The 17,580-nt window shown below is 42.2% G+C and overlaps 2 protein-coding genes across 3 annotated transcripts in view; one reads left to right on the plus strand and one right to left on the minus strand.

The window, feature by feature from the left end:
* Positions 1–385: 385 nt before the first annotated feature.
* Positions 386–3,497, plus strand: mrpl2 (mitochondrial ribosomal protein L2). Its single transcript, XM_058651617.1, has 8 exons — positions 386–481; positions 728–811; positions 1,384–1,540; positions 1,889–2,030; positions 2,119–2,234; positions 2,346–2,456; positions 3,002–3,075; positions 3,173–3,497. The coding sequence occupies exons 2-8, from the start codon at positions 740–742 to the stop codon at positions 3,380–3,382; spliced, it is 882 nt and encodes a 293-aa protein (XP_058507600.1). The 5' UTR covers positions 386–481; positions 728–739; the 3' UTR covers positions 3,383–3,497.
* A 971-nt stretch (positions 3,498–4,468) lies between these two features.
* The window catches only part of zmp:0000000755 (phosphofurin acidic cluster sorting protein 2), a 41,769-nt gene continuing 28,657 nt past the window's right edge, over positions 4,469–17,580 (minus strand). Inside the window, exons 9-25 of one of the 2 annotated variants that reach the window (XM_058651615.1) lie at positions 16,804–16,955; positions 16,468–16,561; positions 15,421–15,504; positions 14,669–14,796; positions 14,380–14,512; positions 14,169–14,273; positions 13,415–13,521; positions 12,477–12,631; positions 12,268–12,378; positions 10,820–10,922; positions 10,250–10,282; positions 9,112–9,154; positions 8,987–9,029; positions 8,586–8,724; positions 8,241–8,464; positions 6,617–6,730; positions 4,469–6,448 (exon numbers count right to left, since the gene is read on the minus strand). In XM_058651615.1, the coding sequence (XP_058507598.1) occupies positions 6,333–6,448; positions 6,617–6,730; positions 8,241–8,464; positions 8,586–8,724; positions 8,987–9,029; positions 9,112–9,154; positions 10,250–10,282; positions 10,820–10,922; positions 12,268–12,378; positions 12,477–12,631; positions 13,415–13,521; positions 14,169–14,273; positions 14,380–14,512; positions 14,669–14,796; positions 15,421–15,504; positions 16,468–16,561; positions 16,804–16,955 (1,884 nt within the window). In that variant the 3' untranslated portion in view covers positions 4,469–6,332. The remainder of the gene's footprint in view (positions 6,449–6,616; positions 6,731–8,240; positions 8,465–8,585; positions 8,725–8,986; positions 9,030–9,111; positions 9,155–10,249; positions 10,283–10,819; positions 10,923–12,267; positions 12,379–12,476; positions 12,632–13,414; positions 13,522–14,168; positions 14,274–14,379; positions 14,513–14,668; positions 14,797–15,420; positions 15,505–16,467; positions 16,562–16,803; positions 16,956–17,580) is intronic. The other variant, XM_058651616.1, reaches the window with a different exon arrangement.

Genomic DNA, 17,580 nt, shown 5'->3' on the forward strand with positions numbered 1-17,580 from the left:
TTTCTCTGTTGGGACTTACAGCGACACCAAGTGGCCACAAGTTAAGTCGCTAATGCAGCTTAAACAGTAAGTAAGTAAGCAAGTAAAAACCTTTTTTAATTTCTATTTATATATTTTATAGGGTGATCAAAGACGCTTTAAATGTTTGTTTTACATTAAAGGTCATAAAACAAGCATAGGCAAGAAAATACACAATTGAAATAGAATAGGTAGTGTCTAATCAAAACTCAACTAAAAATACACACATAAAAAAATGCCCAGGTTTTTTTATAAGAATCTTTAATTTTTTCAGGTCATATAAAATAAAAAATCAACCAAATATATATATATATATAAAATAAAAAATCAACGTTAACTTTAGTTTGTAAATAAACATGAAAAGGAGCTCCTACGTCATCAGAGCGCGACTCGGCGTGTACGACCGTGAAGGACGCCGACGACAGGCTTGGGATGAAATATTAAAGTTAAAACAAACTTAAAGGTGAGTTTACGCTGCACGATGAATACGATCGATGGGCTGCCTTTACAGGGGATTATATTTTGAATCGTTGCGATCAATTTTTGTTTTTTAAATTGGGTTAGCTTCACGTATTTTACAGATGAAACTAGCTCTAGCGCACAGTTGTTAGCCACCTCGGTACTGATGAATACAGTTATGGTTGTGGCAGTTAAAGCACAGTGGTGGCACAAATAGAACAATAAAACCTCCTCTCTTCTGTTCCGTCAGGAGGACGCTGAGATGGCGTTGTCTTGTCTGACTCGAGCTCTGCGCTCCCTGACCGTCTCCCAGAATACCCTGCTCTCCTCACAGGTAAATGTCCTCTCTCTCTCTTTCTTCTCCCTGAAACATCACCAGAATAAAAAGTAGAGAATGCCAGACTCAGAGAGCTGAAACCCTCAGTTTCCTGCAGTGTTATTCAAGGGCCTATGTTTAGTTACAATATTGGTAGGGACACTGTTGGGCCATGCAAGACTTCAAGTTTTCATCTGTTCATCTTATGGTCTGTGTGGTTAACCTCGTCTGCTGATTTCCCTCTTTTTTGGTGGCATGATGTCTACAAAAGATTAAACAAATAGGCATGGACAAAATGACATGTGCCCTGTCTCTAATATTAGGAGGAACACATTTGTTTTTCTCCAAATATTAGCGTCCATACGCAAACCCACACCCGTGGTGTCAGTACAGTCACAGGTGAAGTGGATCACCACCAAAATGTCTTCATTTCCTCGTTGGGCCATAACAATCATCCTGAAAAAACGTCGTCAAAGTTCGTCATTGTCCTTTTGAGTTCTGCTGCTCACAAACACAAAGACAAGTGTGGGCTAAATCATGACCTCCTTGGCAAAAGTATCAAGCTCTTATCCTCTGTTTGTGTTCGACAGTGTGAGCTGGGGGCTCTGGTGTCCACCACAGTAGCCCAGTGCAGAGGCTTCCTCACCACAGCCTCTCTGGAGCAAAACAAGACGCTCTGGAAGCAGAGGGAGAAGTACACCATCAAACCAATAGGAATGAAAAAGACAGGGGGCCGAGATCACACAGGTAAAGAAGAGAGTGGTCATTGCTGCAGAGTATTTTATCGTTAACAAGCAAGGTTCAGCTTCTAATGTGCTGTTATTGATTCGCTTTTTCTGTTTTTTATTTATTTTCCACAATCCCCTTATTTTGTGGAACAAATAAAATTGAATTATACAAAGCATAAATACAATTACAGTTTTGAGGTATGAATGTAAATCATGTAAATCTAAGTGCAGCTTTATTCCTCCGACCCTACTTATTCTACATAAAATCTGAAGTTGCAGATAAATTAACTATACAAGCCATGGTACTTTAGTCGTGTATAATAGAGGTGAGGGATAATCGCCGCTCGTCTGTCTTTCTACCACACAGGAAGGATTCGGACTCATGGCATCGGTGGTGGACATAAGCAAAGGTACCGATGGATAGACTTCCAGAGACTCCACTATGAGGAAGGCAAAGAGGGCAAGCCCTTTGAGGAGAAGGTTGTGGAAGTGCGATACGACCCATGCAGGTCAGATGTGCTTAAATCATGCATAAGGTACTGTACACGTACAGAAGAGATATATAGTCAGTCCTCATAATCAGTGTTGTTTGTACAGGTCTGCTGACATTGCCCTGGTGGCTGGAGGCAGCCGTAAGAGATGGATCATTGCGACAGAGAACATGCAAGCCGGAGATACCATTAAAACATCTGCAGTTATTGGACGCATGGCAGGTATGAGCTCTTTGTCTAAAGCAGATTTGAAACAGTTGATCTTGGATCGTGTCGATCTTTCTTACCTTGTGTTTGATACAGAATAAAAATGAATTTTTCTTATTTTTGTAGTCTTGGCCAATGAAGGTGATGCCCACCCACTAGGAGCTCTTCCTGTGGGAACACTGGTAAACAACCTGGAGATACAACCAGGGAAGGGATCAGAGTATATACGTGCTGCAGGTAATCTGTCATTGTGCTGTCGGTTCATACTTAGTCTTTTCAAGTCTTATCGAATAATGTGATCCTATTCAGACATAGCTTCTGCATCAGTTTTCAAAGGAGACCATTTTTTTCCCCCTCCATATTCACATCAAACAGCAAAGCTGGGGTGAGGGAGAAGTAGCACTGGCAAACTATTATCTTTGTTCTGATTTTGTTCTTAGTTTAACATGTTTGTACAATTTAGTAAAGCTGCAGCAGCTTCAGTCATCTCAGCAGCTCCCAGGATGTGGTTGCTTAGTAATGACAGACACAACAGAAGCACAAATGAACAAGCACTTGTCATCTGACTTCTTCCACATGTCTCTGAAGGATTTTATGACGCTGCATGTTTACAGCCCAGCAGATTTACAGTTTAATAAAAACAAAAGGTAGTGGATTAACAATTCAAGTCAAAAAAGTATTGAATTTGTATTTGAATGACTCATTTTTCAAATGTTTCGTGAAATAATCCCTAATACAATAAGTCATTGTAATTCAGTGTACTGTGTTTCTTCTCGTTTCAGGCACAAGTGGCGTTTTGCTCCGTAAAGTGAACGGAACAGCAATCGTTCAGCTTCCCTCCAAGCAGCAGGTTCAGGTGAGATAATAAACACTGGGATTACACCATCTCTGTTGATTAAACCACATTCTGCTCTCAAAATGAATTGAAATTTGTCTATCTCTGACACACCCAGGTACATGAGACGTGCATGGTAACAGTGGGACGTGTGTCCAACATTGACCACAACAAAGAGGTCATTGGCAAAGCCGGTCGCAATCGCTGGTTTGGTGTTCGCCCTTCGAGTGGCCTGTGGCAGAGGAAGGGAGGCTGGGCAGGACGCAAGATTAAACCACTGCCTGCAATGAAGAATTACGTCAACCTGCCCTCAATCACAGCTCAGTAACAACAAAGGCCTGGACAAGTTTGTTTGGGAATTACTGTACAAAGAAATGATTTACAAAAAGCGAATAAAGACGACCTGTGTTTATACAGAAGATTAAAAATTTTATTAAACACAACTGCTTGTGAGAGCATGGAAAGAAACAAAACAATATAAAAATCCAAAACATATTTACAAAACATGCAGAGTAACCCATATTTTTAGTGGTAAATTTAAAAATACTGTCATGTCATTTTTAAAATAGGGTTTGTGCAAAGACACTGGGTGGCATTTCAAGTAACGGGAGCAATGAGATGGCATGTTGTTTGACCATCAATGAACAATATCAACACAGATGTTAATTTTTGCAGTGCTAGAATATGGTGAAAACATAGCCATGCCTGCTCATTGATCCAGCCTTGTAAAACACCCCCATGCTACCTCTAGACTAAGGGCAAAAATAAAAGGAACCTTGAGGTCATTTAGCCAATTAACTATTTAAAAGGCCTAACTCGCATGACCAATTCCCTCAAACAACACTTCACAGCCCAAGTGTAAAAAATATAAAGGTTAGTCGGCAACCTCACTGCGAGGAAAACCATAAACCCTTGAAAAAGACAAGAAGCAAGGAAACTTGACCGTGTCGTCATGGGCAGACGGGGACTGTGGCAGTTGCAAAACAAGCTCTTCAACATCAAGTGGCCAAACTTTAAGTAACAGACAACCATGATGGTTTTCAGACCACAGGGGGCGTTTGAAACCCATTAACAAATAACACAAAAGGGTGATTTTTTTTACCCCCAAAAAAAAGAAAAAGAAAAAAAGGCCTTCTCTCGACTATAGGTAGTGGTTTACATTTCATAACACCTCCACGACTTCATCTCAAAATCAAACAGTTTCCCAATTTGAGCCAAAATGTGTATTAAACCACATGAAAGTGCATCACAAAGTGAGGGAAATGTGTGAGAAACAACATACTCTGATAGTGTTTGCATTGAACATGTCAACTTCATAGTCACGAGTTCTGCAAAATATATTTGGTATTTATGTCAAGAAATACAGGTAAGCTATTTGTGCTTTCAATTTAGTGGGGGGGGGGGGGGGGGGGGGGGGGGGGGTTCACGATAGTACGTCTTGTATATATTCATTTATATACAATTTTCTTTTTCTGTTTTTTTTTTTTTTTTTTTTTTAAAAAGCCAGCCTACCAAAAGCTTTTACATTTTCCACGCTAGAAAAAGCAACAACAAACTCATACAGAAGGCTCTTTGTGTCCAAAGGTTTCCTCTTGCAAAAATTCCTCATGACTCGACTGAGGGAGTACCATCGAACATGAAGCATACCGACACACACAGACACACACAGGCAGTGACTCGGACATCTGGCAAGACTCCATACACTTGGTATCATGTTGGGTTTTTTTTTTTCTTTAAAAAGCAGTTCAATACTTTGCATTGCGTTTGAACAATACTGTCAAAGCACTTTTTCAAATCCGACCAATTCATTACCCTACGTCACAATACTGAATGGCCAACCTCTACGGAGTTTTAAGTTAAGTACTACTTGCATGTCCAGCCATGACACAGCTGCATTAAAGGGCACAGCGGTTGGTTAAGATGTGCACCAGACATTTACTCATGCACATGTACTGTAAATAGTTGATGTGTTTACATTTGGCTGAATATGGAACATTAATCTGACGTTAAATATATATATATATATCTATATATATGTCGTTTTGTAGAATAAAAATTCAGTAATCTTAATACTAGTCTCCACGGAGACCACATGTACATTATATATATTTTTTTAAGTTTAACATACTATAAAGTTTGGCCAAGCCAAGAGCTCTGGAGCTTACACTATAAGAAAAACAAACAAACTTGACTTTGGCACGTCACTGCACATTTTGGAGCAATCCGTGTTTTTAGCAAAGTTACTGCAAATCTGGGAGACAAACCAATGACGTCAAGCTGAATATAAGGTGGTCGTGTTTACCAAAGAAACAATGGATTTGTCCCAAGGCTGCCCAATTACAACACAGGGGGGGAGGGGGCGGGGGGGGGAGAACTACAGTTGGGAAAGTGTGAAAAAACATTTCAGGACCTTGAAACAATAAGACGGTTCACACAGTCACAACTAAATTTGGCGTTTAGCTGTTGGGAGTTGAAATAAGTTGTTAAGTTACTTAACCCTGCTTCTAAGCCGCTGTTACTGTACTGTCCAAATGTACACTAACACGGATACAAACTCTCCAGTACTTACATTAATGAAGTCATGTGACTAACTGCTAACATCTTACAAATGAGTCATAGCTACATTCATTATAGCTACCTTCAAAACAATAACCTTGCTCAATCACTTTTCTTTTTTGATTTGCTTAAAAGTAAACGAAAAGTTCCTTTCTATGAAAATTGACCTTTGCGATGAAGTAAAGGGACGAGTAAGACAGTTAGAAGAGGATTCCATCTAGATTCACAGCAATATTCCAACTTTCAACAACAAGCACAATACACGGTCTCAAACAACCTCACGCACGCCACTGCACGTCACCACCACACTCCTCCATTGTCTATAGAGTAACAATAAATGTAGGATTTCACAGAAATAATAAAATGTTAACAAAAACAAAGTGCAAACACAGCTGCCATTATCAAAATGTGGCAAATTGTCAAAAAACCTCAAAATACCTCAGAGGCGGTAGCACAAATCTTACAAAATAGTACTTGTTCTTTCTGTAGTGTAGTAAAAAAAAACAACAACACCCGACAACATCAACATCGAAAACATCAAATTGACGACATGAAGTTTGTGTATTGAACACGGCTGTGAGTCAGTAAGATTTCCACAGGAAAACTATTACTGCCTGGGGCTGCTTGGCGTTTCCTCTGATGCTCTGCAGCCTCTCAGTGAGACAAGTGCAGCGGAGAGGCCGGTGGTGGCCGGTGGTGGCCGAGGTGACGGCTGGCCACGGTCACACGGGCTTAGTGTAGCCAAAGACTCCCACCGGGAAGTGCTTGACATGTGTCGGCCACTGGGCAGCAAGCTGGAAAAACTTCACATCATTCCACTCCACTCCATCAATAGTGACTACGGACAAAGGGGAAAAAAAAGACATTAATATATCCATGAGTAAGTGGAAATAAAACCCCCACAGCAAACAGGCCAAGCCATGCAACAGTTTAAATGCAAAGTCATGACATCAGCACCAGGTGGCAGTGTAGCCTCAGCTGTGGGCTTTTTTTTTTATTGCATTACCTCTCAACATGGTGTGCTGGTGCTTGGCTGTGCAGATCAACCTGCTGATGCCATCAATCACTTGGCTCTTAGAGTCCAGCTCTTTCTCCTTGGGCTTCTTGCTGAGGAAAATCACTGCAAAAATAGAAGGAGATTGAGAACACTCATTTTCTCCTCTCACACACACACACACACACAAACTTGTTTTCTTATGAGGACACATCATTGACGAAATGCTTTCCCACGCCCCTTACCCTAACCTTAACCATCACAACTAAATACCTCACCTTAACCCTTACCCTAACCCAGGGGTGTCAAACTAATTTAAGTTCAGGGGCCACATGCAGAGCAATTTGAGTGGGCTCAACCAGTAAAATAATAGCATAATAAGCTATAAACAACAAGAACTCCTAATGTTTCCCTTTGTTTCCCATTTAATAAAGTGTCTTTTTTTTACAAAACATATTATGAACAACCTGAAATTTCGTCACAGGTATCTGCAACTGCAAAAATATAGTATTTCACATTATGATTAGAATCTATGTGAAATACAGCATTTTCGCAAATTCATCCTGCGGGTTTTGGACTCTCTGGTGGGCCGGTTCTGGCCTGCGGGCCGTATGTTTGACACTCCTGCCCTAACCTAAACCCAGTTCTAACCCTAATCCTAAAACCAGTTCTTAAGAGTTGTGGGGCCCAGACTAAATGTCCCCACAAAGATAGTTTTTTAAGTTTTGTTTGGACCTCATTAAGATATAAATCCAAGAGAACACACACACAAGGATGTGGAGTTATGAAGGTGACGTGAATCTCTGGACACCACACTGGATGTTTGTAGGACACACACACGCACACACACACACACACACACACACACACAGGGAGTGTGTGCTGTACACCTGCCCTCTGGAGCTTCTGCTGTGTTTTAACCAAGGTTTTGCCTTTGAAATTCATAAGAAATATACTTTTGCACCCTCCAAATACTTCTCTGTACTCAACTTAATACCATGACTCTTCAGTGTAAAGCTATGTAGTTGTTCCCACAGCAAATTATAAGGATTCAGGGAAGGGAAATGTCAAAGCGCTTTTTTAATTTGGAAAACAAAAGGCAGGACATATACTGCAGATCTGATGAAACGGTGGTAATTGCTCATTCTCACGGTCTTTTCTGGTGTAAAATGCATGTGGCTTGTTCAAAAAAGAAAAAAGAAAAAAGAGAGAAGTCTATTTCCAAAAAAAAGAGCCTTACTGCATCTCAGTGTGGACGCTCTATCAGGGGTTACAATCATAGCACATTCAAATTCTTGACCGAGGAGTTTTTGACAAGGAGCAGGAATAGGAGTGGAATAAAAACCCTGCTTTTATTAACCCGCATGTGTGTGTGTGTGTGTGTGTGGTGAGTCTGTCACATTGTGGGAGTGCAGTGCTAAACTGGTGGATTACCCCCTACCCTGTTCCATTTGACAAAATAAAACCTTCAGTGTGGGGTTATTTTAAATGTGTGGGCTTTGAAGCTAAAAGCAGAAAAATGATAGTTCTTGTAATAGCTTGCACTGCAGCCAATGACACGGTTGCTAGCAACAATATTTTTTGACTTATTTCTGTTTCTGTGAGCACAGTTGAGAGCTACATTTTCCAAACCTACCTTTCTTGTTCTTCTCCTTGGTAACAACAGTCATGGCCATGCTGGGCGGAGGGGTGAGTTCCCCTCCACAGGGTAAACGACTGACTTGCAGAGAGCGGAAATTACTCTTCAGGGTGTTTTTCAGTCCTACGTCTCTCTTCTCACCCTCCTTCTTCTTCTCTGGGCCTTGCCACGTCCAGTAGTCCACCTGGAGCCCCATCACCTCATTGCCTGAACACGGAGAACTGCAGGAACGGACAATAAGAGACATTAAAGCGAAACCTGCTTTTGTTTTTGTGTCGACTGCAGTACAAAATGATAGAAAAGTCAAAATGGAAAGTGAGTGTTTGTATTTTCTGATCATACCCAGCTCCAGAGAGGGCGGTGGAAACAGAGGGAGACTGAGGCGGAGTTCCCCCGATCTCCTTCCCATACAGACCAGCTGATGGGGGTGTTGGGGACATCAGGATGCTTGTGTTGCCTCCCATCGCATCATCTGAGTCCACTACAAATTTGGGGGAAAATAATAAAAATCACTTGCCTGTGTGGAAATGGAACAATTGTAGGGATGGTGAAATAAGAATTTCTTTATGGCCGACTGCATCACAACCTTCAATTCCTTTTAATAGTAGTAGCCATAATTATGTACAGTGAATAACTAAATACAAAACAAAGTTTTTTGTGGATTCATTTTGGGTTTTTTTCTGGTCTGAATTTGCATTAAGTCAATCTGAAAATGACACAGAAACAGTAAGAATCTTTCTTACCTGAGGTTGAGAGGCTTTGCTCCACAATCCCAACTTTAACCACCTGCATTAATAACAAAAACAGTTTTAGCGTAAAAACAAATTGAACACAGAACAAACTCAGGAAATAATGAACAAATTCTTACCCCGATAAATGGCACAAATTTCTGACAGGAATCCTCATCAGGACTGTAACGAGAAAACGGAGAGGCTGTGAGTGAGGGCACGGCCGAGTTTCAACACAACAGCAAAGTCTCACATAAACAATCAATGGTCCTGAGATGACTCTGCCATGACCCCATCGCGGTGGGAATGGCATATGACTGGCTAGGGTGGAATGAGTTCATCTTGGGGTCAATGAGATGTGGATGAGGCTTGCTCCTTACAACCAGACAGCTCGTTTTATATGTATAAAACACGGGATGTTTCAGTCCAGGCATAGCAACGGAGTGGCTTTATTACTTTACCACTCTGGCGCGTTAGGGCATGTCACCTGGTTAACAGTACACGCCAATTTAAAAGTAGGACAAAATAGGACACCAATCATTGTAAAATGATGATGATTAGCACACGGGCTGAACTTAGGAAAACGGATTCTAAGAAAGCAAAATATGCCCCGTACGACTCGCCGGAGAACAGCTGAGAAAGTGTTTCATTAGCGCAAACGTCATCGAATGTGTGGTAACCACCAGTGAGTCTCTGCCTCTCTTTCATCATGAGCCTGCAAAATAAGACTGCACCCACAGCAAACAATGGAAGGACAAGGAAGGGTGCAGGCTCTTGTTCCAGTGCAGACGCAGGACAGCGGAGCCCAGCGGTCTCACCAGGTCTGGTGCTAGCTTTGAATTACATCATCGTATCATATCATTATATATCAGTGGAGTTACATTCTGCAAGCTATGCAAGCACCGGGGGAAAACATGATAGGTCTGAACTAATCCAGCTTTACTAAGTGTATCTTTTCTAAGTTCTTTGTAAACAAGTAGTTACAGGTCAATTTTAACGACATTCAACACCAGTACTGCTGAATGCAAGAGCCAGAAAACCATTCCACTTTGTTTTTAAAGGTTGTTAGGCAAATCTTCACAGCAACAACACAAAAGACAGAGTCAGAATCAAAGTCACACCAAAAACAAGAGACAATCAGGACAGAGTGCAAAGTGAGGTTGCGGTGAGTATCGACCGTGGAAAGGGGGAAAATGTTAAGACACAGCGAGGGTTCAAGCCAAATGGAGGAGTGAAAATAAGGAGGGCAAACCAAAAGCAAAAAGTCAAATTAGATACCTGATGTAAAAATCAAAATACAAACTCCTTTTCCTTGAATGCAAATCAAAGGGAAAGGGGGGGGGAAGAAGGAATTCAACAGTGTTAAAACTATGTGTTGTATTTCATACCCACTGACCAGCAGAAAGCCACTGTGTCAAGAATTCAAAGGAGTGTCGCTGTGTTTGTGCGACAGCAGGCCTTCCCCGATACTAACATTTAAGCCCCTGATCTATCTAATGAAATCATCAACCGTAAATGATTCTTATCAAAACAGTGAGCTGGAAATGCGTCTGACCCTTCAAGACTTGTTACCATCAAAACAGATGCGACTCTACAGTGAAAATAACTTGTGTGTATAATAAATAGGTCCAGTACAGTGTGTATGTGCCTGCAGACACGTGCCAGCATGCATAAGCATCTCAGTATCCTCCTCATGCATTTTTTATTTGCTGATATTCACTTGAAGAGTAAAATTAATACCAGAACGTTACAAGAAATAATTCCACCAGATACATACTCGTATAAATGCACAAATGTTACACGTGTAAGCGCACAAACATCATGCAGAACATGACGAACAAACTTTACCTCTTCTGTTTGTAGGTGAGCATGGCTTCTGAGATGGGGAACTGGTGGGAAACGTTGGCACCGGCCAGATACTGAACCACTCGTCCTGCTACATCTATGTTATCTGCAGGGAGCGGGGAGACAGATTGTTAACAACATGCCGCTCATTTTCTTACGCGACAGGTCGATAGAGTGCTGTGCATTGATCATTAACATTTCGCCGAATTAGGGAGACAAGCGTGCCGAGTGTAAAACGTAATTAAAATATGGGTCTGCCGTGCAACGTACAAGATAAATCGTGTCCAACAGAAGGCCTGTGGGGCAAATGCAGCTAGGCACACATTTTTGAAGCAGGCAGATTTTTATTGATGCTTTGTTTTGGCCTATTGCCTCTTTGGAGACAAAGCAAATTCACCTTGTGAATGAAAAAGCCACTTCTATCCAAATATTGTCATTGTATTGAGCTGACAAGGAGAGAATGATTGGTGGGGGGATAGAGGAAGGACTTTTTCTACAGCTTTGATGTTTTTTTCTTGTTACTCTCTTCATCTTTTGAGACTATTTAAAAGAACAAACTGTTAAAAACTGACTGGCATCATTGAGGGATATATTTAGTGAAATACTGTGTTTGAGGTGAAAATAGATAATAACCAACACTTTTATTTATATTAAATTATTAATGAAGTACGTAAATGCACAGTTTAAATCGAGCTAAAGCCTTAGTCTAACCTAGTCTAAATTGGACAACTTGCCCAGTCCGAGTATTTATTGGCCGTGTACGTCTGACTCCGTCCCCATAGGTGGCGCTGTGTCTCTCTATAAACTAGTGCGTACTGACTCAATTTCCTGTTGTCAGGACGCCAGTTCGACTAAGCGTATACACGCAGGAGTAATCGGACTATGAATCCGACTAAGACCAGCTTTAGTTTACATGACATTGAGAAAACAGAATTATTGTCTTAGTCCGACTAAAATCGGACTTTCAACATGCACGTAAATGCACTAACTGATCCAGAGTGTTTGGTCAGTGACGTGACTCTCTCAGTCTTATGGGTTTGACGGTAAATCAGACAGACACTTTGAGTATTCCACAACAAGTTGCCCAGTTGGAAGGCGGAACTCCTCTGTTTATGAGCTTACGCTGTTTGTTGACATTAGATGTAAAGGGCAAAACCCTGAACACTAAAACCCATTAAGTGTTAACCAAAGTGTAAAGCTAGGGGCCAATATCTGAGTCAGAGTTCTGACACTCTGCTCATGTTCGTCACCATCAACAGTAAGGCAGAGAAGTGGCGCCATGATGTCGTGCCGCTTGCTTTATTAAATCAGGCTGTGGCTGTCGTTTACAAATTAAAAGATGTCTCTCCATCCCGTCCATCAGCTCCTGACCTCTGTCCACTTTTCTCTTCCTTTCAAGTTAGCTGATCATTCGACACAGGAGACTCTGCCGTCAGAGCTGGGAATCCTACCTGCGACAGGCCGCTCTGTCCTGCAGAACAGCTCTCTCCACGCAGTGTCCATAAAGATGCTGTTGAACCTGCTGTCAAACGAGGCCACATACTTTGCCAGGGGATGAGAACCTGAGCAGGAGAAAGATGTCTACGTTTACAACACAGCTGAAACAATGCACCATGTTAAGTTGGTATTTCCAATAAAAAAACAAGTGTGACTGACATACCTATGGGGATCACCAGGAAGCGTATGTAACTCAGCCAGTCAGGTGTCTTGTTCGCCAACTGCTCCACAAAGAAGCGCAGAATGGTGCTGAGGTAACCCTGGTCGCCAGCCACCGCCACTTTCATCGTTGGTGGCGTTTGTGCGTTGCAGTTACAGCTGAAAGGGTTAAAATATGGGGCGAGGGAATGAGTAATTAAGAGAAAGAGAAAGCTGAATCATAGAAGATGTGGGTCAGAGGTGTGTATGTGGGTGAAAGTAAAACCGATTTACATCCCAGTGGGGGGTTTTCATAGTTCAAAACCGGTCTTACCATTTTCTTTTATGAGCCAGTTTATGTCATGCATCACATGTTCTGGCAAGTATTAGCAGGCTTTCTCAAGTGAAACCAAACATTAGAACAGCTTTAAGGGCTTCGTAGAGACCTGAGAGTGAAACTCTTCGCTCAGTGAGGAAAAACCCGGCAGCCAGCTGAAGCAGTGACAACACTGAGTAACATGAGAGATATGCATGACTCTACATGACATGGCCACAGCTGGGGTAAACACATTGAGTGGGGAGCAGGTGTGGAAATAGTGTTAGAAAGCAGCAGTTTGGCTGGATTAATAGGAAAACAGGTTTAGCAGAAGCAGCACAGTCAGGCAGCCTTGTGTGTCACTGACATGACGTCCCGAGGAGAAGGCAGCAGAGCAGAGGGATCAAAGGAGGGAGAAAAAGGTTCGGCTTCAGCTTTTTCATGAGAAAAACAGACACACTGTGATAGGATGAGTTTGCAGACAGAGGGAACGAGCTTTTCAGCAGCATAAGCACCGGCATGCTGGAATTCTCTGGCAGTGAGCCACCATTAACAACATTTTTTGTAATTCCGGGCAATGAGCAGCAAGACCACAATTTCTGATGGGTCCATTCAACCAATGTATGTTATGTATGTATGTGACTCACAATCTCTGGATGCGCGTAACGATGGTGTTGAAGGCAGCCTGAACATCGGCAGCAGAGCAGGTGGACACAATGGGCTGGCTCTGTTCATGGAGCAACTCGGCCACAAACTGCACAGAAAGACACATGACAGCGACGCGATGAGTTTATATGGAGAAACAAGAGGGAGAGCGGATCAGGTTAGAAAGCAGGAAAAACAAGCAACCGGGGAACACACAATATACAACCTCTAAAACAAACGGTATGTAAGGTAAGGGGGTTTCTCAATCAAGACAATAACAAAAGAACCCGTCTGATGATGTCGGCGAGCAGAGTGGGATTCTGGGAATCGTAGTGTTCCCTTGTACATTTGAGATTTACGGGGAGAGCTTCAACCGCAGAATGTGCAGCGAATGGCAATGAGTGGTCGTGATCCATTAGTGACAAATACACATAATAAAATGGAAAAACAGCGGCATTATGTGGAGTATAAGTGGAGTTTGCTCGATTAAGAAGTGGCCGTAATGAAACGGTGAGTTACCTTGAATAGAAATACAGATTTCTGTGAATTTAAAGAGTTGGGAGTGTCTTGGCTACTTTAAGTTCACTTCTTAACAAAACAGCTAACATTAGTCTCATTGTTTTCAGATATTCTAATGCAGAAATGTGACATATCATATCTTTAACTATAGCATTTTTCAATAATGTCAGAAAATGATTGAAGCAGGAGATGAAAGTAAGGTGTTCATGACCGACATGTTGCATGAGAGGCACTCACCTGTCCTTGCCATTCCATGGTGTTAATAAGGATGATGCTCTCTGGAAGGCGTTCATCAGATATGAGGATCTGGTTCAGTTGATCATACACAGACTTCCTGGGAACCTTGGACACAAAGGAGAGGCAGAGTGTCTTGAGTCCACCACAGACCAGCACATCCCCACAGTAGTAAAAAATCTGCAGCTTCACATTACTTCTGTGTGTTTCTTACCTGTGCTATGAGTCGTGAGTCTGGGGAGCATTCACTCTCCATGCTGCTGGTCCTGTCGCTCTGAGCCTTGGAGTTCTGCCGGTCTTTCATGGAGGTGCTGCGAGGACGTCTCTGCAGCTTGTTCTCCGCTTTACTGTGAAGCAGATGAAGCGCAAGATGGGGGACACTCAAAATACATGACAGATGGAGGCACAACCAGAAAATGACAGGAAAAAAGGAAAAAAAAACATTGTATGCATATAATAATGTGAAATTTGGGCATTGCCCGATGTAGTGATCAGCAATTTACCTGGGAGACATGTGGTTTTGGGACTCAGTCTTGCAGAGCTTTCCCACAGAGCTGGTTATCCGTTCAGTGTTGATATCCCAGGTGCTCACCTCTGCCTGCCCTGGCCCGTTGTCGTCAGTCTCCGGCTCCTGACCCAAATGGGGATGAAGGATACTGATGTAGACGTTACAACACTGGCATGGTCATGTCTCACAAAACTACACCAGTTTTCCATCTCAGGCCTCAGTTACATTCTCTATTATTTTTTCTTTGTGATGCATCCGCAGTCAGCATTTCAAAGACACGAGCTGTGGTGCGGAGGGAGGTCGAGAGGTGCTGGCTTGCTGAATAATTGAGCTTAGCTGTTGAGGTTGGAGATAATGATGCTATCCCACTATGACAGGGGGGATACAAAAGTCATGGTCTTTTGGCAGGCTGCAGGGAAAACACACTGCAGCACAGAGTTCTAGTTTGAACTGGGTTAGCGGAACAGTGAGGTGCACTGGCTGCCCGTTGCTCTGAGGGAGAGCCGGGGTCAGACAGACGGAGCAAAGACAACAGCAAACACAATCACCTCTGCTTCCATCCTCAAGACCTATCCAGAGTGGGGTAGCCTTGTTTGCCCTTTCACACTCCCTACCTGTCTGCCTTTTCTTGGTAAAAAAAAAAAAAAAAAGATCCATGGAAGCAGAGGGGAATCAAGTAGACAGGGCAAGAGAGAAAGAGAGAGATGCTCAAGAGAAAAATAATCTACTCCTGTTCCAAAAACCTACCCCAGTAGTTGTATCTATGATGCTGTCATCCTGATAACGGACTCCTTGCACTTTACATCGGTCCACAGTCAGAAAGTCTCCACTCTGCAGGGTAAATGCACACACATTAGAACATTTTAACATTGAAATTTGTTTTTTCGATTCATAACAACTGCAAAGAAACAGACGGCTCCAAACGGCTCCTGTCAAGATTGACCACTCACGGGGTCGACTCATTTCACAGTGGTATCTCCACACATTTAAGGTACGCGACAATGGCCGTGCATAAATAGCTCTAAAAGCTGCTAAACATTTAACTACAGTGGCGCACAATATATCAACTCCAGAAGCATAAATGACACATTTATGTGCTCAAGTTTATGTGACTTACATTGTTTAAGTGTCATCTCATACATCCAGTTTAATTCATTTCAATAGCAGATCAAAGACATTCTGTCTCTCAGACATGTTTATGAAGTTCAACTTGAGACGTTTATTGAGTGAAGTGGAGGAATATAGCAGTCTGAAAGGCTTTGGGTTGTTTCATTACAGACTAAAATAGATATTTATAAACAGCATTCCCTCTCTCACCATTAGACTCAAAAGGTCTCTCTTTCCCTGTCCATGTTATTTCCAGTGGGCCATAAATCTGAGTGGAAATGCAGGGACTGCTGCATCCATTTTTTTTTCAGTGCTTAGGAGCATATTTGTGTGTGTGTGTGGAGAGGTCATTTGGTGTCAGTCCCTAAAAATACTGAAGGACTACAGGGGTTAATAGGGTAAGGACCACAGGCCCCATTCCATTTTGTAGGAGTGGGAGCTGGTGGGCTGCATTGTGCGCATGCTTCGCATGTCTTGCCTGAAGTGTCGCATTTCCTTGGGAATCCCTGTACTACAGTAAGCACAGGGGACTGCCAGACATTTAAACACTAACCAGAGGCAATTCCTTTAAATAACACTGTTTACAAGAAGACCCTCGCCAGAAAAAGAGGGGCACAACTTCATGGGTAAACGATGGAGCTGAAAGGCATCAGAGGAGGCTCTTAGAGTGTCTGGTGATCAACTTACAGGACAAGAGAGCTCTCTCTGCTGGCTTTTTTGGCTGTGTATGCTTCCAATTTCTGTCTGAGAGCTGGAGTGAGACATCCCTTCGAAAAACGGCCTGACAATGGAAAAAAAAAGGCCCTAATTAATTTTATTCATCAAAAACAAATATTATTACAATTTCACACACGTATAAAACGAAATATATATATATATATATATACATATATATATATATATATATATATATATATATATAAAGATATATATATATATATATATATATAAAGATATATATATATATATATATATATAAAGATATATATAAATAAAGATAAAGGAGGCTGAACAGAAACATACTTGAGTTTAGGCTTAGGCGTACTGAGGACACTCTCGTTGTCCTCCATCTCTGGACCACTATCACTCTGATTGTACACCTCCAGACTGTCGTAGAGTAAGTCCAGATCCTCCTCCACCTCCTGTGTCTGGTCCACTGGATCAGAGTCCAGGACCTGCCAAACATCATCAATTAACACATCAGCAAACTGTAATCAGGGACTTTGTAATTATGGCTATGGATACGGACGTGAGGGGAACGACTGCATTTGCTAATCACTCTCACAGTTCAGCTCATGGAGCTTCAGGAATGAGCAAGATCACTGACGGCTGTAAAATAAAATAGTCTACACTATAAATACACCCTTGCCTTGACTACAAACAGGGTAATTAAAAGGTAAGTGGGTCCTAGGAGAGATCTAAGGTGCTGTGCCTTGATGTACCAGCTTCACAGCAGGGATGTATATCATAGAAAGTGCACACACCCAGGCCTGTGGACTAATCAGGTGATTAATGCCACTCCATAAGTGCAGGAGCTGGCAGGGAGCAGATAAACACAGTCTGTCCACTCTCCTCCTCCCGGGCTATGTATTTATAGAGCTGTAACCCTGCACACTGGCCCAGCACTAGGAAGAGATTAGAGACAGGTAACGTGATAAAAGATCACTAGGCCACCTGGATCTTCCAGAATCATCCAGCGATGCACAAGTCTGACGGTGTAGAAGCTCCAAGAAGCATCACTAGCTCTAATAACAGTATCAGTGCTGATAGTTTAAGGTGAATAGAAACCTAAATGGGTAA

Source organism: Solea solea, chromosome 15 (genome assembly GCF_958295425.1).
Source record: "Solea solea chromosome 15, fSolSol10.1, whole genome shotgun sequence".
Taxonomy (NCBI): Eukaryota; Metazoa; Chordata; class Actinopteri; order Pleuronectiformes; family Soleidae; genus Solea; species Solea solea.

Excerpts from the sequence above, each read along its gene's own strand:
- mrpl2 (XM_058651617.1), top strand. The coding sequence starts at position 740 with ATGGCGTTGTCTTGTCTGACTCGAGCTCTGCGCTCCCTGACCGTCTCC. Across the intron at positions 812-1,383 it reads ATACCCTGCTCTCCTCACAG|TGTGAGCTGGGGGCTCTGGT; the intron begins GTAAATGTCCTC and ends TGTGTTCGACAG. Across the intron at positions 2,031-2,118 it reads GTGCGATACGACCCATGCAG|GTCTGCTGACATTGCCCTGG; the intron begins GTCAGATGTGCT and ends TTGTTTGTACAG.